Source organism: Myiozetetes cayanensis, unplaced genomic scaffold (assembly GCF_022539395.1).
Source record: "Myiozetetes cayanensis isolate MyiCay16 unplaced genomic scaffold, myiCay2020 scf9, whole genome shotgun sequence".
Taxonomy (NCBI): Eukaryota; Metazoa; Chordata; class Aves; order Passeriformes; family Tyrannidae; genus Myiozetetes; species Myiozetetes cayanensis.
In genome coordinates, this window is record NW_026088185.1 from 18,720,734 (window position 1) to 18,743,603 (window position 22,870).

Consider the following 22,870-nt stretch of genomic DNA (forward strand, 5'->3'; position numbering starts at 1 on the left):
ACTCCAGGATGAAAGCAGTATCAGAAGTTATTCTTAATATTCACCCTAAAGTAGTTCAATTTGTTTGTACTCTATTAAAATCCTGCCACTAAGTGGAGCCCTAAGTCTATTCCACAATGAACAGTGAAGAAGTGACATTAATTTTTTTTCCTACTTCTCAAGATCAAGGGGAACTGTCTTTTCAGTGATACTGAGGAAAACAGAATCACCAGAAGTTGAAAAAGAATCAATAAAGAAAGAATAATTTCAGCAGTAGCCACTTGAAACCACCAAAGATTAATGAAAACAAAAGGAGGAAAAAAAATTCTTCCACTGGAGGAAGTCTATCAATAAGAAAAGATTCCACCAACAAGGAAGAATGAATAAATGATGAAGGTAGACACTATGAAGAAAAAAAAGGGAAAAAACATAAGAAACAAAGAATGAAGCCATCTCAAGGCCTAGAGCAGGAGAATGGTGACTACAGACACAAAGAATTGGAGCCAAGACAAAAATATTCAAGGAACAAAAAAAAGAATTAATGAAACTTCTAAGAATAAATGCAAAAATAGAAGGAATCTTAAGATGCTGACTGAGTGACACAGAATTATATACTGTAAATTCAAAAAAAACCAAGGAGAATGTTTTAATGTTCCTGAAGTTTAGTGCCAGGTATACCACAACTCAGGATTCAACAGCATGCCATCTCACTCCAGCTAAGACAGTCGAGACAGACTATTCTAGAAAGCTAGTCAGAAGAGAGGCCTCAGTCAAGCACTCCAAAGGGTCATATGGTGAAGTGTTTCACTCTGTAGTGAATGAACATGAACACAAGGAGCTCCAAAAAGACACTCAGTTGTGAAATTTGAAGTTAACTGGCTAGGTATTACCTTCACACAGTAACTAGTTGGTTGATCTTTCCTTTTACCATTGAGTACAAAGCAAACAAAGGACAGTTTAATGAGGTACCACATTCCTCTTCTTCTGACCAGGCACTTCAGTCTTGCCTCCAGTAGGTCTGCGTGCTTAGAGAATACGAAAGACCTTTGACTTCCACAAAATCCTGCCTTTGTTGTACTCAACCAAGCATTACCGAATTTCTCCATTTAAAGCTAAGGTGGCAAGATGAACTGTAGACTGGGAAATCAGACAAAACTGGCTCCCTGTTACTCAATCTGTTCACTTTGGCTTATCTGCTCACATGACGTCCCAAAGTATTTTGACACGCTTCACGGCTGGCCGTGCTAGGCCAAGGTTGCTAGCTGGAAGCTGACAGGTACTGCCTCCTATGCACTCCGCCTTATCAACTTTCCTGGAAGCAGGCACTCGGTGCAAGGGCAACGAGATTCGCCTGAGCGTCCCAATAAACGGCGCACACACATCAACAAGGCCACCTCGCCGGACCGCGGCCAGGGCCGGCGGGAGGGAAGGCGGGGCTGCCCCCCGGCTCTGCCCGCCGCGGTCCGACCTGCAGCCAGGAGAGAGAGAGGCAGCCCAGGACGCAGCAGGTGCCCCCCTTCGCGCCCTCCCGCCGGGCGTCTCCGGGCACGGCTCCGCCGCCCGTGGGGCCGCCCCCGCCGGCAGGTGCCCGCCCGCCCCGCCGCGGCCGCCCGGCGCTCACCCGGCCTCCCGCATGACGTTGCTGTCGCCGCAGTCGCAGGCGCCCCCCGCCTGGCTCCGGAACATGTTGTAGTCGTGCCCGGCGTGCTCGCCCTGGTGGAAGCACTCGGCGCACAGGCTCATGCAGGGCGAGATGCCGCACGTCCGGCACCGGTAGGCCACGAAGTTGGCGGTCCACACCAGGCCGCACAGCGTGGCCGGGTCGTAGGCCCGCACGGCTTGTACGAAGCTGTCCCAGGGCTCCCCGCCCGACAGCAGGCAGCGGCACCACTCCAGCGCCTCACCCGCCGCCTCGCCGCCGCCCGGGCCCGCCGCCGGGGCCAGCACCCGCTCCAGCACCGCCCGCAGCTCCGCCGCCGCCGCCGCGCCGCCCTCGCCGCCCAGCGCCGCCTTCAGCCGCGCCGCCGTCGCCCGCTTGTCCCGGCTGCCGGCGCCGGCCCCCGCCATGACGGGACACCGAGGGGCCGTTACGGCCGCGCCGGGCTCCGGCTCCGCGCTCCCCCCGCCGCCTTCGCTCCGCTCCCCGCCCCGCGGCGCCGCCCTCTCGCGATAGCCGCGGCACCGGCGCCCTGCCCGCCGCCCGCGCCCTCCCCCCGACACCGCCTCTCCCCTCCCCTGACACCACCCTCCTCTTCCCCCGCCCCTGCCCTCCCGCCGCCCTCCCAGCGCGCAGGTGCGCGCCCCGCGCCGCCCACGCACGGCCCGTGGGTGCCCGCCGGCTCCCGACAGGGTGTCCGGCCGGGGGTCTCGACAGCCCCGCAGAGCGCGGAGGGCGCAGCTCGGCCGGCCGGTGGCCCCGACGGCAGCGGAACCCGTTTGTTACCGAGCCGCGCCTCCCGCGGAGCGGGTGCCGTGAGGCGGCGCCGCCGTGTCTGGGCAGCAGGGTCCCGCCGGCCTGAGCGGTGGCGGCTTCGCGGGCCGGGGCGCTGCGGGGGCTGCAGGAGGCACCTCTCAGGCTTCGGGCCGGGGTTCCGCGCTCGCTGCCATCAGGCGGCCCCGCGGGGAGCGCAGAGCAGCGCCGGGCTCTGGCAGCAGCCCTGTACCCCGGGCTATCCGCAGACCGGCACCCGGGGACCGGCGTGCGGCTGCCTGCGCACTCCCACCGGGAGAGAGCGCGAATGACCGTGCCTCACAAACCCATCGGCGGTTTCAAATCTCGGTAAACAGATTTTCAACTGTGCAATGGAAAACTTAAGAAGAAAAATCTGTCCCTAAAGGAGAGTAACCTTCTAGGCGACAGCAACGGGCCCCAAGGCAGCTGCCTATCTTCTGGCTTTGCCGCTGCTCCCTGCCGGCAGCTTGTGATGTGTTGCGGTTCCTTAAGGGCAGGCAGTGTGGGGCACGTGGTGTGTGCAGCTTCTCCCACCAGGATCGTAGGAAGGAAAATGCGGGAAAAGTAGGTAAATCTGTTACTCTCCTCAACGACCGCCCTTCCCACCGGCCGGGCAGAACTCCTGTTCCTTGCTCTGTCCCTAAAGGGCGCTCGGCAGCGGGGCCGCCGGGGGACACACCAGCAGACCGGGCCATGGCAGGCACCGAGCAGCGCTGACACGTGAGCTTGCAATAAAACGTCCCGTGCTTACAATACACGACACCACAGCTCCCACTTGTTAACTGAACCGAGGGAGAAGTCCCGCTGCGTTTCATCCCCGCAGATGCCCGTCAGCCCGGGAAGGGGCGGGCCGGGGGCGGGCCGGCGGAAGTGTCGCGGCGGGCCCGGCCCGGCGGGGCTGCGGAGAGCGGGGCTGTGAGCGGGGCTGCGGTGAGGGGCAGCGGCCGCGGGAACGGCCCTGTGGGCCGGGCGAACCGGGGGTTGGTGGCGGTCGCTGGGGCTCGACCCCTGCCTCGCATTGGGCTGGGCGGCGGGCGGTAGCTGCGGAACGCCGGGGGCCAGTGGGGAGCGGCGCTGCCGTGATCTGGCGCTCATTGCCCGTCATCGGTGCGCCGCCGGCTGCATCCCGGGAAACAGCTGCCTGGAAACACCCGGGAGATGCTGAGGAATCCTGGGGGATAATAAATATAAAATAGTTTAAGATAATATGTACTTTTTTATATTATTGTAACTGATTATGCACTATTTTCTCTAGTTAAACCATAAACATGAAGAAATTAAAGCTTAAAGAACTGGAAAGCTGTCTTCAAGAAGTTGATACTTTTGACAGTCCAAAACTACTCCTTGAACAGTATCCAACAAGACCTCATATCGCAGGTAGAGGTGACCCACAGCACTGTTGTCTCTTTTGCTAGTTCTTCATCAGCACTTTTAATTAAAAAAGGTTTTTTCTACTGCATTATCTCCTTTGAAGACTTTACACTAAAAGTAGTTAAGAAATTGTTTCCAACAGGAATATAATTATTTAGAAGTGTACTGGTAATGTACAATCCAAAAATCAAATAAACTGATTTAAAAAATAATGTGATAGAAGCATCTTAATGTCTAACTGCAAAAGCTGGCTTGGACTTACTTCATGACACACAAAACCAATAAAAGTGTATATAGAGATACTCCTTCATACCTTAATTGTGATTTTTTAAAATATTTTATGTCCTATCATTTTTCTTCAAACAAATTTAGAGGCATACTTTTTCCACAAACAACACTCAAAGCTCTATATGTAATCTCTCCAACAAAAACTGAGAGTTGTACAACTCATCAGAATGTTTTTGACTCTTCACATATAAAGGAAAGAGAATTACAGGCAGTGAGAATATCAGGTTAATTTTGCATTACAAGAAACCTTTAGTTAAGAGTTTTCTGAAGGCAGGTGAAGCTTTTCTTGATTAATTAGGTGCATATTTGGTATTATTCACCTGTGTTGTTTTTTTTCCCCAGCATGTATGCTTTATACAATTCACAATACTTTTGATGATATTGAAAACAAAACAATTGCAGATTTAGGATGTGGTTGTGGCATGCTCAGCATTGGAAGTGCAATGTTGGGAGCAGGGTAAGTATTTAATGCTATGTTCTGCTTATGTTTTTTTCTGGCATAGAACAGTAGAAAGTAAGATTAAAACAGCAATGCTGAACTAGACTCACATAAAGTATATAATCTGGTGCATAATCAGGCTATTTAATAAGTTCTGACTGTCAATAACCATTCCTACTGTGAAAGTGATGGACAGCTGTCATGAATTTTAAAGTCATAATATTTTCTTTCCCTTGAAGCATTAAATGAACTCATGAAACTTCCTTAACAAAATCAGAATTATATTTGAGAAATGGCAACAGAACTACTTGAATTTTTATCAGCACTGAATTTATAGTGTATGCTTGTTACATTTCCTAGATAAAACAAGTTGTGTACCTGGATCCCTTTCAAAGCTGTAGTTTGTAGGAGACTAATATGTGATACTTTTTTTTTTTTAATAGATTCTGTGTGGGATTTGACATAGATGCAGATGCACTGGAAATATTTAATAGCAATATTGAAGACTTTGAGCTCACAAATGTCGACATGGTTCAGTGTGATATCTGTTCTTTGTCTGGTAGCATGTCAGATGCTTTTGACACAGTTATTATGAACCCTCCTTTTGGTACCAAGCATAATAAAGGTTAGTAATTCTTAGAATCAGTTAGAAATTATTGTGAACAAACTAGCAAGGGAAATGCTTTTAATGAAACATCTCCCTTTTTATTAGTTAGCTATTCTAGTTACCTAGCATGTTGTTGATCTGGAATCAGCTTCCTAAGTACAGATTAACAGCTTCAACATTGCAGCTAAGAGTCACTAGATTTGAAATAAACAATACTAGTTATTTCATATCCCTAGCATTTTTCTTTTACCAGAAGCAATTGGGCAAGATTTAGAAATTCTTTCCATACCCTAATGTATTCAATGCTGTTTCTCAAATACATATTATTCCAGAAAAAATGAAGCAGATCTTTAAGTTTCCATTTAACAATGCTAATAATTCCATCATTCTTTTAGGAATTGATATGATTTTTCTGAAAACTGCTCTACAAATGGCAAAAACAGCTGTATATTCCCTTCACAAAACTTCAACACGGCAGGTAAGTCCTTCATTTTACTACAGCAAGCATTAACCAAGCAACAAGATAGCTGGCATTTAATGATGATGTCTGTAGATTCACCGGTTCACACCTTTATGGGGTATGTTTGCAGTAAATGTCAAATAACTGCAATCTCATATACATCTAGATAAGAATGTGATCTAATGCTTTATCTTGAAAATCAAAAGCACAGGAAACTAATTCTTAAAGAAGTACAGGGGTGTAGATGTTTATAAGACAGTGTAGAAGTGAGCTTTTAAATTTACCTGTATCTATTTAATATTCTAGCACATTCAAAAGAAAGCAGATGAATGGGAAGTGAAGATGGAAGTCATAGCAGGTAATATTAATTTGTTATTAATGGAAAAAACCCCAACCTTTTGTTTGGGGTTAATACCTATAACACTACTAGCCAATCATAACAGCTTGAGGTGAATTTACTTGTGATTTAACACTGAGATGACACAGGTCTTTTTTAAAAAGACTTTTTGTTTTTCATATCTTGCTACCTGCCTAGAATACAAGCAGGCACTTAAAGCTCTGAGGAATACATACTCTGTGCAGAAATAGGTTTCTTCCTGGACTAGATTTTATCTTCAAGGGGAAGTTGCCTCCCTTCCTGCTTCAAAAGGAGACGGTTGCAAAAAAACAAAAGCAAAGCACAGGTCAGTTCTCACACTAAACGCATCCTGTCCTTAGTCACCTAAATATTTCTGGCAGTTGTGCAGGTATCTTCCTTATTCTTAAATACCCCTAGCTGGAGGCCTTATGCAGTCATGGAATTTAAGCCATGAAGTTGCAAAAGTGCTTGAAGCACAACTGCATTTCAGCCATCCACTTAACTGTCTGATGTGGACAGTTTAAATGTTCAGTCATCATCTAGTCCAGAGATCCAAAGTTATCACGACAGGCCACAACAGAGGTGGGCATTAGAAACAGAAGTACATGGATGTAGGGTTTAAGTGACCAATAATCATCCTAGTCTAACAAGTATTCTTTGTCCTGTTCACAGAACTTAGATTTGACCTACCAGCATCATACAAGTTCCATAAGAAGAAATCAGTAAGTATAAAAACATAACCGAGAAAATGCCGCTGTAAATAAATTCTCCTTACGAAAATTCAAGTTTTAGGACCATATGTACTGGATGAGGAATGCTCACAGCACTCTCAAGCATCAGGTTCCATTGCTGTTACTACATTTTGTAGCTGAACAATGAAAGGAATCATTATGCCAGTCAAAGCTATACAGAAAGATTAAAGCCAACCCTGCAACTACAGGTGATAAGCTAAGGGCAGCCTCCTTGACTCAGCTCCTAATAGCCATTTGCTTGATCCTATCTGCAGCTGGTAATTAGACTGAACTAAATGCTGAAGGCCAGAACCGTTACAGCTGTAGCGTTGTTTCAGTGTTCTGTGCAAAGACTAGAAGCTTTATTCAGCTGTACCTATGCACTTGGTGACTTGAACTTAAAATAGTTAAGTCTGTCCTGTATCTTTGCTACTTGACAGTTACAGTGTTATACTACATTAACCAGACTTCAGTAGTAAGCAGTTTTAAGTTGTGAATTTATTGCCAGCTGCTGTTCAACATAACCACAACATTACAAAGTCCAAAACCTTTTACATTTGAATGAGATGCCAGAAAAAAATCAGAGGATCTGACAGTATAAACAAAACTATAAATATAAAAGTTTTCCAGGGTTGTATGTTAGGAGTAAGCATGCTTCTTGAACAAAAGAAAGCTGTAACCCAACAAAATGAAGCTTTTCTCTACTTGTAGGTTGACGTTGAAGTGGATTTCATTAGATTTTCTGCCAAGAAATTCCTGAACTGAGGCATGTCTTTAAAACCTATTGAAAATGGAACATTAAAACCGCTAATTTTTTAAAATTTTATTTAATTTAGTATTACTGATTGTCATCTCCATTTTCTGTTTTCAGTTGTTTTGGTGCAGGTTCTTCTTTTTCTGTTTCCTCTAGTGGTCTCTTCTTGGGACTTGCTGGTTCTGCAAGATTGAATATGTGGTCATTTAGGGTAAAGGAAAGCATTACCTGAAATCTGAAAAAAACCAAACAAACCCTACCATGTAAGTTCAAAGATGAGTCCTAGTTCTCTACAGCTGCTGCTGTACTAGAGGGCTTACTTATTACTGTGACTAAGGTTTTAGATGTTCTAAAATACCACCTTTGAAGAGCTTAATCCCTATATAACTCCGTAGCAGGAAGGCAGGTTAGAAAATAAAGGAATACAATCTACCAGGAGGTTTCACTGGATTTTAGTTAAGCAGGTGCCATATACAATGAACAGAAGCTTAGCTCTTGATCTTCTCCAAGCTAAATACTGACAGGTTGCACTATCAGTCTTCACATATCCTCAAGGGAAAAAAAACCCCACCCCTCAAGAGACTGAGTCTGTACAGCTGTGTAAAGTAGCCGATAACCACCATCTTTCAATGCAGAATGCTCTGGAAAGCCTGCAGTACAGCCTTACCTATCTAATAATTATCTAAGTATGCTTTTTGGACAGTCTTGGAAGGAATCAAGCACAAGACTCTTAAAGTTACTTCACTGATACTGACAAGAGGGCAGAAATACTACAATGCAGAGACAAATCTGAAACACTTGTAAGAAACATGAATACTTCTCCAGAAAGTAGCTCTGTGTACTAAAGAACCTGCATCAAGTGCACAGAATGACATCATCACCATGGCTAGGCTTCGCGAACGAAGATTTGAGAAGGGCTCTACCCACACTTGCTACAAGCACGCTGATGGCTAAACAGAATGACATACCTGTTTTAGTATCATCTTCACCACCATCTTCTTCATTATCAAACTTAATTTTCTTGCCCTGAAACTGTATTTTTCCTTTTTGTGCACCCTGAGGTATTTTTCCTCCTCTCCCTTTTCCTTTAATTTTGCGCCCTGTGGAGAGATACAAGATCAGGAACTTTGTATCATTTGTCTTTAAACTGGCAAGCTCAAAGGAACACTTTACAGTTAGGTCAGTGTGTAGTATATATTCACTATTTGGAGTGCCAATTGTAGGACATTATAAAGGCTTAAATGAATAAAAGAAGGGAGGACCTTTTGTTTTCTGTTTCAATAATTCTTGCTGATCTTCCAGTATTTTTTTCAGAGCTTCTTTCTCAGCATCTCCTTCTAGCACTTCCCATGCAACATCCTTGTTCCGAAGCTGTAAGTTTCCATTATGTGCTGTTTTGGCTTTTTCCAGAGCATCTTTGGCAGTATTTTTAAACAGGATAATTCCCTTAAAAAGAAGAGTGGCGTCTGCATTTGAATCTTACTGCAAAAACATTCAGCTAGAATGATGAACAATATACACCCAGTTAAGTACCTCAGCAAATTCATTACTCTTGCACAATGTAAAACATGTCTAGACTGATCAAAGCCCTTAAGCCGTTGTAACAAACATTCTCACTTTTCACCTTATCAACTAACAAGGCTGGAACCTTTATCTGTTCTTTTGGAAGAATTTAAGGAAATAATTCTCTAAATATTCTGAAATTTCACAAGACAATAGTTTACTTGATTACATAGGAGAACAAACATTTAATCATTGATTTTCGAGTTCAAGACAAAGATCTTAAGCCCTTGTCTAAGAGTCTACTGACCTCCTTTGCACCTCTGACGAAGTGTATCCACTTGATTTCTCCATGACCAGAAAATACAGCATGGAGGTCTTCTCTGCACGTTTGGTCATCCAGATCACCAGAAAACTTCAAAAGACATCCTATCTTTTCTTCCAGAGACTTCTAAATGAAATAAAACACATCCCACATTTTCACTGAATAGTCAAGCTTGAATATTTGTGTTTTCCTCCTCAATCCTAAGACTATTAAATATGATGATAAATAAGCAATTGAAATTACAGTAACTCTAGCTTTTTTGATATGTAATTTAGTTATACTGATGTCCAAGTCTTGCACAGTGTGTCTCCCCTCCTTTTTTCAATTTTCTTTGCTTACTATGATACACTTATGTGGAACTTAGGACTTCTTTTCCATAAGAGAGTTACACTCTTTAAATTCTACCAAACAGTTTGCTGAAGGCTGATACCTCAGATAGAAACAATATAATACTAATTAAATTCTTAATGGATCCTTTAAATACCACAAGAGAACAATCATCTCAGTGGTGCTTTCAGGATCATATCTGAAGAGGTAAACAAGGCTAATAATTTAAATTCAGGACATGAGCCCTCAAAAAAAAATAAATCTATTGAAAAAGATTAAACATCATAAAAAACAGTCTTACTGTAGGTTAGTTGGAAAAGCTGAAGTGACTTTCTAGAAAGTGCTCTATATTATAGAATTTCAAACTGAATATCCCATATTAGTTTTACAAAATGTAGGGGCAGGACCATGTTGTGCGTGGATTGAAAATACACACAAAAGCAAGCATTGCATAGTTTCCAAGTATAGAGATTTAAGAAAAGAAACCCATACCATTTCAGCATCTGCTGCTTGTTTCTGTTTCTCTTCTTTTTCCCTGCAGAAAAGTTTAATTAGTTTTGAGTCAGTTCAAGTGTAGTCAAGCAAGCAAAATCAGGCACTTCAGTTGATAATGACTTACTGCTTAGCTCTTGCTTTTGCTTCTACTTTGTTTTGTTTCCTTTCTTCATTCTTCTTTATACAATACTCCTCCCTTCAATTGAATATAAGCTAAGTTAATATAATTTAAAATATTCTGTTATAATTATTTTGTAATACATCAGTAGACAAGAAGCCATTGAAATTACTTTTCCACGTTGAGGTGCTACTCTCCAAAAGGTACAGCTATCAATACCTGTACAACGGTTTAGAAACCTACACTTCTCAGGTCAAGCCAGGCTCTTGTCTAAATCCACCCTTTACCATTATTAGTTCATGTATCAGTTAAGAGGACTTACTTGAAAAGTACTATCAGCTCTGTGTCTTTGTACTTTTGATTTGGTATCTCTGTGAACTTCTTAGCAGATTCAACACTATCAAAAACTGCAAATATTGAGCCCTGTTAAATGGCAAGAAACATTGAATGTTAGAGTAATTGAACAGAATGCTGTCCGGGGAGGATCCCTGCCCCAGGTTTAAATGTTCATTGCAAGAGTTACCTTAAATGTTCTCTGCAATGTTCTCCTCATTTGAATGTTTTCAACTGGACCTTTATCTTCAAGCCATTCTTTGATATCATCAAGAGTAGCATCTAGTGGAAAGCCTTTCTGCAAGATAGCAATGAGCTTCAATTATATTCACCAAACTGACTCAGAAATTACAACCTATTTGGTATGAGTTAATTCAAGCTTTACTCAGACGGCTTTCAGTCTAAGTCATGCAGAACAGCATAGAGTAAAGGAAGAAATTTACTTACAACATATACAGATCTGTTTTTAATTGCAGCCTTATACTGGTCATTTAATTCAGGAAGGGGTTTATTTGGAGATCTTCTGATTTTAGTTTTGTCTTCATTTATTTCCATTAAACCAGTCTTGGATTTTCTTAGTGCTTCTACAATAACACTAAAATCTTTTGAAAGGCGACTTAACCTATTGAGTAAGCAGACACAAGTTATTACAAATATACAGGCAAAGCCAGATGTTAAAACAGCAACGGGAATTGTGCATGCACACCGGGAACACTTGGCTACAAATAGAGATAAGTAGCTAAAAGTAACTTTTCTACCCACATTAGTTGTACTTTGTTTTACCTGTTGAATTTGATCATTACGTCTAAAGGTACCCAGCCATCATCTAGTTTGATCTGTTCTTTTAGGAACTTGTCTCTTGGTAGATTGTGATTGCCAAAATAATACTGCAAAAAAGAAGGGAGGGGAGGAGGGAAGAGAGATTTGTCCTGAAATTTTTGGCCTTAAAAGCTCATTTTCATCTGACAGCTTACTGCAGTAGATTGACACATATCAAAAGTAATTACTCTGAATAATTAGAAATTCTGAAATTATTACTTCATGCTTTAATGTGATACTTTGCCAAAAGTGAGGTGCAACATGTAAGCTGTAAAAAGAAACAAACACACAACCCCCGCCAGAAACAAACAAACAAATGCCACAGCAAGCCAGTGCTTCATCCAGTGAGACTAACGAGGCAAAGACAGACTGCAGTTTTGTTTAGGAAAGGAGCAAAGCTTATTCTGTTAACATCATAAGCATCTATCACCCAGATCAAGCTCTGCAGAGTCAAAAGTCAAATTTGTCACCAACAGATTCAGGTTTTACTCCTTATTTCAGGAATGTATAAGCAAGAATATGGTATTTGCACACTGGAAAATCATATACATAAACTGGAATTTTTAGGTCTCATTCAACAAAAGACCAAAAGATAAAAAAAATTGTTATTTTAAATTTAATCTTTATTTTTAATTTTATTTAGTTACTGTGTCCTTATTTTGATCTTGTCCAACATGGGCAGTTCAAGGCAGACAGGCTAATCACATTCTTCTGCTAACTAGCAGTCATCTAACTAGTATCAAATACCTGAAGCCATAGGATAAGTTGGAATGTTTCCACCAATGTCATGGTGCCTTAAAAAGTCAGGGCAAGTTTTACAACAATACCTCTCCCTCTAGTATATCTCAAATTCACGTTACCAAAAGTCTAGTTTTGTCAACTATTGTTTCTCAATCTCTTTGTTTTGTTTGTTTTATATAATGGTTCCATAGAGTATTAGGCATTCACGTGTAGCTATACTTTTATCCTTCAGGAAAACAGTTTTGTTTTAAATGATGGGCTCATTTTTTTTTTTTGTTGTAGGGTAACCCTTCAAGCCTCTAGAGAGAGATAAATAGTTAATCCAAAGCAGGCACGAAAGTTTAGTTGTAATTTTTAGCATTAAATTACAAAGCAGTAAATCACAATAGCAAGTTATGCAATGTGTGAGTATTTTGAGCAGCACAGATTCTCAAATAGAAGGATTTTCCCCCAAAAAATTAAGGTATATAGAATTAAAATTCAACCTTCTGCTATTTGCATAGATAGAATAACCCCAGCAACAGGGTAATAAACTGTTTAATGATACATTCAATTGCTACAGTAACTAAAATGCTAGCAAATGTTTGTTTTTAAATTGTGCTCTTAGAAGCAACTGTAGACAAGTGTAACTTCCAACTTAAACTACTATTACAACTACCTTAGTTGTAATAGTAAGGTAGTTGTAATAGTATTAAAGTATTAGTAAAGTATTAAATATCTGTCATAGACCTGTGACAGACATTTTTTAACGAGCTGAAGATTCAAGTCTAACTCCCCATTAAGTTAAATTCCCATTAGCCAAGTCCCTGCCAATGAATGCCTCCAAAACCACACCTCAGTCCAGATCCCAAACTATAAACTGAACTTACCTCAATTTGCTGACAGATTTTGCTTTCCAAGATAGACATGTTTTCACCATTTCCATTTTCAGCCATTTTCACTAGCTGTGTTGAAGAGAATACAGAGCAGAAGCACTTACTCAGTAGTACTTTCTGCAGACTTATATTCCTAGAGCATTGCATTTCACTGCAGCCTCATCTAAACACAATAACAGCCAAGTTCTTGAGCCATACACTTATGCCTGTGAAGCAACTTTAAACATCACTGCAAACTCCAAAGGAAAAGTATGAAACAAATGGGGAAAAAACCCCACAAGTAAAATACTTGGGCTGTTAAGGCAGTATTTGGCATTCTGTATTCAAGATAAATTTAAAAATGCTGGCACTTTGCAGTCTTATTTGTTATTTACCTTTTTCTAGGCACAGATCCTCAGTTTGTGACTAAGAGCAGCAACAAAGCTGAGAGCCAACAACATTTGTTCTTTAAGTCAAATCCAACCTCTCGCCACTAGGCAAAACATTAATAACAAAAATTGTTTAATTCCTACATAGGTAGAATGACAAACATTTCTGAAGTTTGTCTCTTGTTTAATCTTTGAAAGCTCATGGAATTTACTGGAGAAAGGAAAAATATCTGCATTTATTAATACATGCTAAAAATGTCTACTTCTCTCCTTCACAAATCTGTCTTCAGTGCAGTTCTGTTTGAGTACTGAATCAAGTATCTTTGATAACAGGTGTTTTACCTTGGAAGCAACTTATTCATTTAACTGGCAGCAAATGTACAATCCCAGTACATCAGATGCAGTCACTAAGAAAGCAGCTACTGACCAGAAAATTAACTGGGATCCAAAAATGTCTGTCTAGTTGTTCTTAAGATAAGGATATAAAATGAGAAGACACATTTGTCATGGAAAATTATGTTCTTCATCTGAACACCCACCTGGCAGCCTCATCTTCTTATTCCAGTAGTTTAATTCCCCAGTCATTGTTCATCCTACTGCAATCTGCAGTATTCCCGTTTCCTCATCTTCCTGATCTCAAAACTGCATTGCATCCTTGGACTTACTTGTAGTTCTTTGGCACTTACAGCCTTAAAATATGCATCCCAGTCTCTACTACTGTGCTTCCACCTGTACCTAACACTCTAGCGCTCTTTAAAGCATGATTTCAGCATTAGTTGGCAGCTGTGTTCAGAGTGTGGTCCATTTGTCTGTAAAGCACTTTACAGAACCCAGGCCAGAGTGCCCAAGCTGACAACTGCAGTTCCGTCAGAGATGTCTCACACGAGCCACCCTGACTACAGGAGGCTGACAGTTCACCACCACATTCAGGTGTTGGTACTGTCTTAACACAACCCCTTGCTGTTGTCCCCCACACCCAACTTATAAAGAAACTGGTGTTCTTTTTTACATTACACCTAATTTGGGGCAATTTAATGGCAGCCTATGGAGCAGTCACAGCTTTTTCTGAGATATCAACTAATTGACCACTATCCCAACCTGCCTCAGCCCAGGTACCAAAATACCCAGAAGCAGCAATTCAATTTCCACTTAAGGCTCAGTTCCACTGCTAAAAAGAGAACAAAACTAAGCCTACTTCCTTAGCAGTATTTTTAAAGTCAATACCATAAAGTGTAAAACAACACAAGACCTGGCACAGGTCCTTTAGATTAAGTCTAACACCTGGAGAAGTTTTTCTGTAAAGCATCCCTGCAGCTGTGAGTAACAACAAACTGTGGACAAAATTAAGATTCAAGCTTGCCATGCGTAAAATTCAGTTCAGACAGTGATTGAGCTCTAACCTATTTAGAACAAAAGCAGAAGCAGCCTAATTTAAGAGAAATTCTAGTCTTGTCTGCATATGCTCGCTTCAGACTCTTTAGCTCAGTCATTTGGCACAAGATGACCTCCAGATCAATAGTTTTCAGGTGCTGTGCAGCAGTTAAGACTCATAAAAAGCTGCACTGAACAGCAATCACAGCATGAACTGCATGCAAAATTCTACAACGTTTTATTGTAAGAGCTTTCTTAGCAAACCACACTTGTTCCTTCTGTGTGCCAACAGTCTGCATCAGTACCACACAAAATGAAAACAAGTAGTGCAAGCAGTCATTAGATTTAAATTACAAATGGAAAATGACAGTCAAGCCCTTTAAGAAGAACAAGTTAGATCCCACACTGTATTAGCTAGAGCATCCTGAAAGAACTCTCAAGTGGATTTTCATCTTACCAGCCATTTAGTGTCAAGGTCTGGACAAAGCTAAGTTGCAGGCTGGTTCTACCATTACTGTAACAGAGGGAAAGGCTTTTCTAAATAGGAAAGTTTTCCCAAAAAAATAACATGGAGCTGTTATTCGTACTCTGCCTTGTTCAGGAACCCCTGTGTCAGAAGTTGGAGCCTTCTGACAGGATTCTTACCTCAAAATATAGTTTTTTATTCACAGTAAGGGTTAACTGCTACCACACATTTTCACAGACGATACTTTGACTTGCAGGGGGGTTTTTAAGAAGAATTTTCTTATAAGAAGTAATTAAGGAATTGAAACGTGGCCCCCTAACCCGTGCCAGGATACCATCCGTTTGTTCGATGGCGCTTTCACACGCCCGCAGCGCCGCACGCCGCCTGCAGACGCCCGGGCCCGGCAGCGGCGGGAGCGGGGCCGCCTCACCCGCAGTGCCGCAGCCCCGCGGGACGCGCTGCCCGCGGGGAGGGCCCGGGGCCTCCCGCCCCGCCGGCACGGCCGGGCCCACTCGCGACTCCGCCGGGCACGGGCGGCACGTGCTCCCCAGGCCGGCAACCCGCCCTGCCTGCCTCCCTCCCGCCCGGCCCGGCCGCCGGGCCCGCCGCCAGCCCCGTAGCTCCTCAGCGGGGCCGAGCCCGGCGGGGCCGGGGCCCCGCACGAACCTGCACGTCCGGCCCGCTCCGGCTCCGCTCCCGGTCCCGATCCCGGTCCCGGTCCCGCTGCGCCGCTCCACAGGCCGCGATCGCTGCCGCGGCCCAGCAGCCCCCGCGGCCCGCCCGCCCCGCGCGCGCCGTCACTTCCGGGGCGGGGTCGGCGCTGCTCCGGCCCCGCCGCGAGCGCCCGAGCGCGAGGGGAGCGGGGTGGGCAGGGCCGGGAACGTCCAGAGGATGCCCAGGGAATGCCAAGGGGATGTCCAGGGAATGCCCAGGGAATGCCCAGGGAATGCCCAGGGGATGCCCAGGGAATGCCCAGGGGGAATGCCCAGGGAATGCCCAGGGGATGCCCAGGGCTGCGCGGACAGCCCTCAGCGCCCGCCACGGCCACCCCTCCGCGCGCGCCAGGGTCCTAGTTCTGCGCACTGAAGGGAAAAAGTAACTTAAAAGCTTGTATTTGTCCAGTGGTATTTTTACATTTATTAAATACTGCAAACATTCACTGAAGTACTGAAGATATATTGTGGACATCTATGGCGCTACAAACACGGGGACTGCACAAGTCAAAATTTTAAAAAACAGTATTGGCTTTAGAAGTTATTTGATTTCTGTGTTAGTTAATTTTCTAGTTTACAAGTAAAACAATAAAACTGTCTACCGTAATACAGGTCTGATAGGACAATAATCCAGTGTTTACATTCAACTATTATTAAAAACGTACCACACAGATGGCTAAAAGATCCGTTCTGAGCCTCGCACCTCCTGCAGGTCGCTGACCAGAAGGCAGAATCCCTTTTTCTCTTGCTGATTTCATATTCCTGGCTGTAGCCAAGACCTGCTGGCAGCACACATTTGGATATTCTACAGACATAAGCTAATTCAAAAGAGCACTGTAGGTTATTGTGAAAAATAGCACCACTTGAAATTTAACCACGAGTCTGAATTTCTGATCTCCATTTATTCTAATGCAGTCAAAACCTCTGAAATATTAGGATTTACCAGACATCCTAGGCAGTAATCTCATTGATTTTTGTTGGTGCCAGACCAGCACACGCTCTCCTGGCATGGGACAACTAAAGGTTTTTTCCCACTTAGCACTGAGGCCAAAAAGCAGCAAATTGCTCCCCTGCAGGGTGCCCAGGGGGCAAAGCAGATCCAGCTTCCAATGCCTGTGCTCCTGCCCTGGAACAGCACTGTCTTTCACAAACACTAAGCACTTAGTTTAGAAGCAGTGGCCAAGTGGACACTGAGGGATTTTGTTTTGTTAGTCCTCACCTTGTTCTTAGATCATTTCCTCGACCCATGCCTGTGGGTGACAGGATATAGGCCAAAGTGACCCTCAGGGCCAGCCATAAGCAGCTTTCTATGCTCCCCTTTTTCAACAAACATGAAGCTTCACAGGTACATAATTTGCACTGAAAAATTGCATACACACATTGAGTTCACTGTGGTCTCGTTCAATACAAAGATCACCTTCATGCTTTTGCGATGTCCTTTACTGCTCCACCTCTTTGAACAATTTCTCAGCTGTGGAGATTTCCAGGAGAAACAAATTCATGTTATTTCTTTTGCCCACCTGCCTGGCTAACACATTTCAAATAGCATTAGAGTTCAATTCCTCACACCTCTTTACAGTTTAGAGTCTTTACACAAATTACATTGGATCCTTAAATAGCTCCCAGTGGGATGTGTAATGAATCAAAACACTGAACCCACACACACATGAGCTTCTGACACAGTCAGGTGACATACAAAGACGTCAAAACAAGAACTATATATACACACAGAACTTCACATCAAAGCTCAGAGTTGAGTGCTGCCTGCTACCAGCATTCAAATGCAAGTCAGAAGTAGCATAAAAATGGGAAAGAACAACAAAAAAATGTCGAAAATGCTTATGATCAAGAAAAGGAAATACTATAAACTCAGGGCTTACCTGCTTGGAAAGCTCCTTTCATTGTATCTGATAAATCCAATAAAACCAAAATTCCATTTTAGGTGACAGTGCTGGTGTGGGAAGTTCCCACTACACCTTTCAGCATCCCTGTGTTGTCCTGCCTCTCTCACCAATGTCTAACAGCTCTTTTTGCAGCCATTTTATAAGCTGGATTGGAGAACTGATCAGTGCTAAACAAGTCTCTGCTCCCCAAGGCATTTTTTTATTTGAATCACTGCTATCAGGGCCACTCAGAATTTGATCCATTTGTCTATAAAGCACTTTACAAAAATCTCCTTTCTACACAGAATTTGAAGATCTCGTATTACATTTTGAGAGAAATAATAAATAAACTAATCCTGTAGACCACTTAGCATTCAATCTCTCCATGCATAACATATTTTGACAAGTTTCTTCAGTTGTCACCTTTGCTCAAGTCACAATTTGGCACTTTTAGCAAAGATCAAATGGTATTAAACAAAATAGAGAACTTTGTATTGCAAGGGGATGTGAACAACTTTCCAGTCTCTCTCATTTCATCCTTCCATTCCACACAGACACCTATCTTGAATTGGATATTAAAAACGAGTTACCATATTAAGGCTTTTTTCAGGAAAAAAACCAACCAACCAACCAACCAAAAAAAAAAACCCATGACTATCTGTGCATCAGCCAAAGAGCCCATTGCAAAGCCTTGCAGAGTCATTTTTCATTTCTCATGGGCAATGTCAAAGTGAGTGTAAGAATGGCAAAGAGGCTACTTTTCTCAAATGCCCTTGTACTGCAGAGCACTGCAGTACTTTTGGCTTATGCTCCCAGGGTACTGCCTGACATTTCTTCCCTCATTCCTAGTCCCAGCTCTTCTTTGCTCTGGCACTGGAAGGTAGAATTGGAGGCATCCTATAAAAGCCCATTTCTGAATGTGATAACCTAGTTATCCAAATGATATTGCTCTGTATGTACCATACACTTATCTTGGGGCAACGATCCATTTCTGTAGCTACCTTAAGAATGCAAAGATTTCCTCTGAAGCCCAATAGCCCTTAGAAATGTAAAGTATTTGGTTTGGCTTTAGTCATCTTAGCACCAGATCATAGTTTCCCACAGTGATTAACAAAAACAAATCTGATTTTCACAGTAGTTTCTATGTAGCTGCATAAAGTATTGTAAGAGAGTCATTTGAGAACTTTAATGAAAAAAAATGATTGGACTGAAAAATATATGGAAATCTTGTTACCACGTCTATATTTCTGAGTTGTTTAAAATGAGAAAAATTATACCTGGTTTTCAACAATGTGTGCTAAGAGATTGTATTGGACAACTCAGTCATGAGGTAATCAGTACTTTATGAATGCTGCATCTGCTGTTTGCTGTAACAGCAAGAAGATAATTAAATGTTTACACATTATACACACAGACACAGCCATGTGACCGCATAGCGCTGGGAAGATTTCCTACTGCTTCCCATGTATTCAGTTCAGGGTCATATTTCTCAATACTCTGCAGATACGTTCCTTTCGAATAGGAATATCCTCCTGTTACGTAGATGCATCCGTTCATGACCACTGTGCCACACTCCATCCTTCTCTCCATCATGTGAGCCATCTGCTTCCACTCGTTTTGCTCTGGGTCATAGCAGTCCGTGATCGTGGTCTGTCCACCCACAAAATAGATCTTGTTTTGTAATGTAATTGAACACAATCCATACTCTTTGGAAAGAAAGGAATACAGCACAACTCAGCATGGTAACCTTCACTTAAAGTGCAACTGCATTACAAACACTGGGCACCACTGAGGGCGGCTGAGTTTCTTCACTGAGCTTAGGAGACACCTCAAGTTTCTGCTACACTTGGTAAAAGAAAGCTGAAGGCATTACAGAAGGTAAAGACTTGAGAAGCAGTACTTAGTGAGAATTGCTTAAAAAACTTACTGTTACCAGGCATAGAACACAGAGAAAACCCTTCTAAAATTAACATAAATTATTTTTGCCAAATGTCTATAAATAGATAGATTTTATATAGAAAGTTATATTATTTAATAGAATGTGGACATTCCTTAATTCAGTATTTATATAGCAATTTCTATATGACAGATGCTTGAAGAAGGTCTTCCCTTTCCCTCTCAGAGTCTGGAAATGGTCCTTGCTGCCCTACAGGTATTTCTCTTTTTTTATTAGGAATATGCCAGAAACTCTTAACTGGGCTTAAGGACTCCCAGGTACAAGTCATCAAATTAAGCTCTATATTTTTTACAGAAATTATTATTTACCTGGATGTGGACTTGTGGTGACTATACTCCACTCATTGCTACCTGAATGGTATCTCTGGATTTTATCGTAGGTACAGCTTCCCCTGTACCCATAGTGACCTCCAGTTACGTAGATGACTTCGTGCAGGACACAGGCAGTGGCATTTCCAACCCCTGTACACAGTAAGCAAGTTCAGACTGAATGTGAGTAAAACAGACTAGTCAAGACACTTTATCAGTGCAAGTCAAGAACAACTAAATAAAACTGCCGTAACCAATACATATTGCATATAATACAGGCATATGAGAGTTCAAAGCATTTTTAGGCAGTAATTAAAGTCACACTGTCACACTGGTTTTGGAGGAGGGAATTAGATTCAATATTTCACCAAGTTAAAGAGATGTTAAAAAATCACTTATATGGCAAAGACAAAAACAATGGGAGTTGAGATTGTTCAATGTCTTTTCTAATACTTTTAGTTGTTCTCATGGTATTACTAATTATGGTATTGTATAAACAAGGACACAAATAGAATGGAGCCATGTTAAATCCGTCTCTAGGACAACAAAATGAAATCAAACAAGGGGGGAGTTGAGCACATAAGATTTTCGACACAGAAAACTGGACAAAACAACTGCATAGAATATGCAACTGCTCATAATATTAGCATAGCATTTCTATTTTTGAAGGAAATAAAAGAGAATAGCAGCAATATTTGAGGAAAATATACAAACAATGGAAAAAGTTATAGAAGCATGTTTTTTTCCTGTTATAGACACCTCCAAAAATTCTATGTATGTAGTAAAATACTATGTTGCATCAACTTACACTAAATTATTATAATTAATTGTAAATATTTGCATTGATTTATAAAAATTTACTATGAAATTTATAAGTGCTTATAAATTTCATAACAAAATTATACGCTTTAGTTTGGCTATGATTCATATCTTTTTAATAGATCACTCAAGTATTAGTGCTTTTCGTTATCCTCACACTAACGATTAAACTAAGGATCCTAAACAGATGATACACAGAAAAAGAAGGAAACTGATGCAAGAAGTTTTAAATGATGACACCTTTATAAATGATTGCTCAGAAAATCTTGGTAATCTGGCCTTTTACTGAAATAATACCACCCCTAATTAGAGCTTGCTCTTTGACCATCTACTGAATTGACTCTAATCCCAGGTAGTTTTCTGATTTCTTTGTATTTTGACAGAAATTCTACTCTGAAAGAAGGCAAAATAAAACAAGACTACCACTTGCTTTCCTACCCTAGTGTTCCATAGCACAGTTCAGCATAGTGTTTGGATGTTTGTAGTCTTTTGGCTGGTGAAGAACTGAACCAAAGCCCACCAACACTAAAAGGAGATTCCTGTTGACTTCTCTAGAACTTGGATCAGGCCCTAAATGTGCCCATGGCACTTAAAAGTGACAAATACAAAAGGGTTGACATTGGAGGCAGACACCACATAAAAGTTTACCTACCTTTGATCATGTTTGCAATGGGAAGCCATTTCTGTATTAAAGGATCATAGAACTCAGCTTCTTGCACAGGAGCTCCCTTTCGATATCCCCCCAACGCGTAGACACAGCCACTCAAGGAAACTGCACAGTGGTAATACCTTGCATCGAGCATGGGGCAGCCTTCTGTCCACTCATCCCTCTCACTGTTATATATCCACACGGTGTCAAGGGCTTCAATGCTCTCTGTTCTGTAACCTCCTGTCACGTATATGTCTGCTCCCAAGCTAGTGACCCCATAGCTCTCTCTGGTGTGATCTGGCATCTCTGTTCCCTGGACCCATGCGTTGGTTAAAGGATCCCAAACATGCACTTCTGATAAGGGGTGCCAATAATATCCTCCAATCACGTACATGACTGCTGTAGGTCTTCTGGAAAGACTTTTGGGCTTGAGGCTGAGGGCCTTGTATATGAGTGACCTTATCTTACGGCCATTGAGTCGGCATTTTTTTTGTAGACTTAAAGCTGACCTCAAATACATGTTATCTAAGTCTGCTTTGATGCAGTTCAGCAGTTCATAGACGTCTTCAATTCTTTCTTCCACATTGTGAGCAACCCAGTTAACGACAGCTTCAATGGCAGCCTCTTCTTTCCGAACATTGAGATTCTCTCTGGAAAGAATATAAGAGAGCTTCTCCTTGCCAATGTCCAGAAACTCTTCCTGCTTCCACACTTCTTCAAACTGCCATAACAATATCCTCCTGGACTCCTTCTCTAGTTCTGAGCAATCATGATATTCGGCAAAGGAGTGCATACCTATGCAGTTGTCAGTATCTAAATGCCTCACCAGAAACTGCTCACAGGCTTTCTTTACGGACACAAACTGGAGCAGGTCTGCAGCTTGGAGTAGGCTTTGGACATTTCTCTTTGTTATCTGGATCTGTGATGTGTATGCATAATTCACAAGGGCTTCCAGTACCCCATGGCTGAGCCCGGGAAGGCTGATCTGGTTTTTGGACTTCTCTTTCATATCGGCTGTGAACATGGCTTTGAAATAACTGCTGCAGGCTGCCAGGGCGGCTCTGTGGCAGTGGAAGATGACCCCCGAAGCGCACTGCAGGGTGATGTCGGTGAATAGCCCGTCCAGGTAGAACGCCCGGAACGCCTCCAGGAAGCCGGCGGGATGCGCGGAGTCCTTATACAGGTAGGCGTAGTCCTCCTGCGCGGTCGTGGCCATCGCCGTACCCCGCAGCTCCCGCCGCTTTGTCCGCGTTGCTCAGCACAGCCCAGCCGCCCCGGCCCGCCCGGCCCGGCGCTTACCCCCGTGCGGAGCGCGGCCGCGGCCAGGGGCGCTCGCAGCCCGCGGTGGCCCCGGGACCGCCTTT

At 42.8% G+C, this 22,870-nt stretch overlaps 4 protein-coding genes across 9 annotated transcripts in view; 1 reads left to right on the top strand and 3 right to left on the bottom strand.

Annotated features, from left to right (window-relative positions):
• The window catches only part of UBR3 (ubiquitin protein ligase E3 component n-recognin 3), a 106,217-nt gene extending 104,171 nt beyond the window's left edge, over positions 1–2,046 (bottom strand). For 2 of the 3 annotated variants that reach the window (XM_050340607.1, XM_050340606.1), the window contains exon 1: positions 1,601–2,046. In XM_050340607.1, coding sequence (XP_050196564.1) covers positions 1,601–2,046 — 446 coding nt within the window. The remainder of the gene's footprint in view (positions 1–1,600) is intronic. The other variant, XM_050340608.1, reaches the window with a different exon arrangement.
• Positions 1,458–7,511, top strand: METTL5 (methyltransferase 5, N6-adenosine). Of its 4 annotated transcripts, none has more exons than XM_050340614.1 (8): positions 1,458–1,487; positions 3,687–3,808; positions 4,433–4,547; positions 4,973–5,154; positions 5,532–5,614; positions 5,903–5,954; positions 6,627–6,676; positions 7,397–7,511. In XM_050340614.1, exons 2-8 carry the CDS (start codon positions 3,700–3,702, stop codon positions 7,448–7,450), a joined length of 645 nt encoding a protein of 214 aa, XP_050196571.1. In that variant the 5' UTR covers positions 1,458–1,487; positions 3,687–3,699; the 3' UTR covers positions 7,451–7,511. The 4 variants fall into 4 exon arrangements, with proteins under 4 accessions (XP_050196571.1, XP_050196568.1, XP_050196567.1 ...); XM_050340611.1 differs by lacking the exon at positions 1,458–1,487 and adding an exon at positions 2,680–3,151; XM_050340610.1 differs by lacking the exon at positions 1,458–1,487 and adding an exon at positions 3,274–3,361.
• On the bottom strand, positions 7,166–15,972 carry SSB (small RNA binding exonuclease protection factor La). Its single transcript, XM_050340609.1, has 12 exons — positions 15,844–15,972; positions 12,967–13,041; positions 11,321–11,424; positions 10,985–11,159; positions 10,728–10,835; positions 10,527–10,627; positions 10,211–10,282; positions 10,084–10,126; positions 9,250–9,390; positions 8,702–8,885; positions 8,408–8,539; positions 7,166–7,621 (listed from the first exon to the last, which is right to left on the bottom strand). Exons 2-12 carry the CDS (start codon positions 13,030–13,032, stop codon positions 7,524–7,526), a joined length of 1,224 nt encoding a protein of 407 aa, XP_050196566.1. The 5' UTR covers positions 13,033–13,041; positions 15,844–15,972; the 3' UTR covers positions 7,166–7,523.
• A 265-nt stretch (positions 15,973–16,237) lies between these two features.
• KLHL23 (kelch like family member 23) lies at positions 16,238–22,769 on the bottom strand. The gene is made up of 3 exons (XM_050340300.1): positions 21,510–22,769; positions 20,039–20,191; positions 16,238–19,479 (listed from the first exon to the last, which is right to left on the bottom strand). Exons 1-3 carry the CDS (start codon positions 22,720–22,722, stop codon positions 19,169–19,171), a joined length of 1,677 nt encoding a protein of 558 aa, XP_050196257.1. The 5' UTR covers positions 22,723–22,769; the 3' UTR covers positions 16,238–19,168.
• Between the last annotated feature and the right edge of the window lie 101 nt (positions 22,770–22,870).

Coding starts and splice junctions, on each gene's coding strand:
- METTL5 (XM_050340614.1), top strand. CDS start 3,700: ATGAAGAAATTAAAGCTTAAAGAACTGGAAAGCTGTCTTCAAGAAGTT. Junction 5,955..6,626: donor GAAGATGGAAGTCATAGCAG/GTAATATTAATT, acceptor TCCTGTTCACAG/AACTTAGATTTGACCTACCA. Junction 6,677..7,396: donor AGTTCCATAAGAAGAAATCA/GTAAGTATAAAA, acceptor CTCTACTTGTAG/GTTGACGTTGAAGTGGATTT.
- SSB (XM_050340609.1), bottom strand. CDS start 13,032: ATGGCTGAAAATGGAAATGGTGAAAACATGTCTATCTTGGAAAGCAAA. Junction 11,160..11,320: donor GTAATGATCAAATTCAACAG/GTAAAACAAAGT, acceptor CTTACTCAATAG/GTTAAGTCGCCTTTCAAAAG. Junction 10,283..10,526: donor GAGCTGATAGTACTTTTCAA/GTAAGTCCTCTT, acceptor ATTCAATTGAAG/GGAGGAGTATTGTATAAAGA.
- KLHL23 (XM_050340300.1), bottom strand. CDS start 22,722: ATGGCCACGACCGCGCAGGAGGACTACGCCTACCTGTATAAGGACTCC. Junction 20,192..21,509: donor CATTGCAAACATGATCAAAG/GTAGGTAAACTT, acceptor TACTGTGTACAG/GGGTTGGAAATGCCACTGCC. Junction 19,480..20,038: donor CACCACAAGTCCACATCCAG/GTAAATAATAAT, acceptor TTCTTTCCAAAG/AGTATGGATTGTGTTCAATT.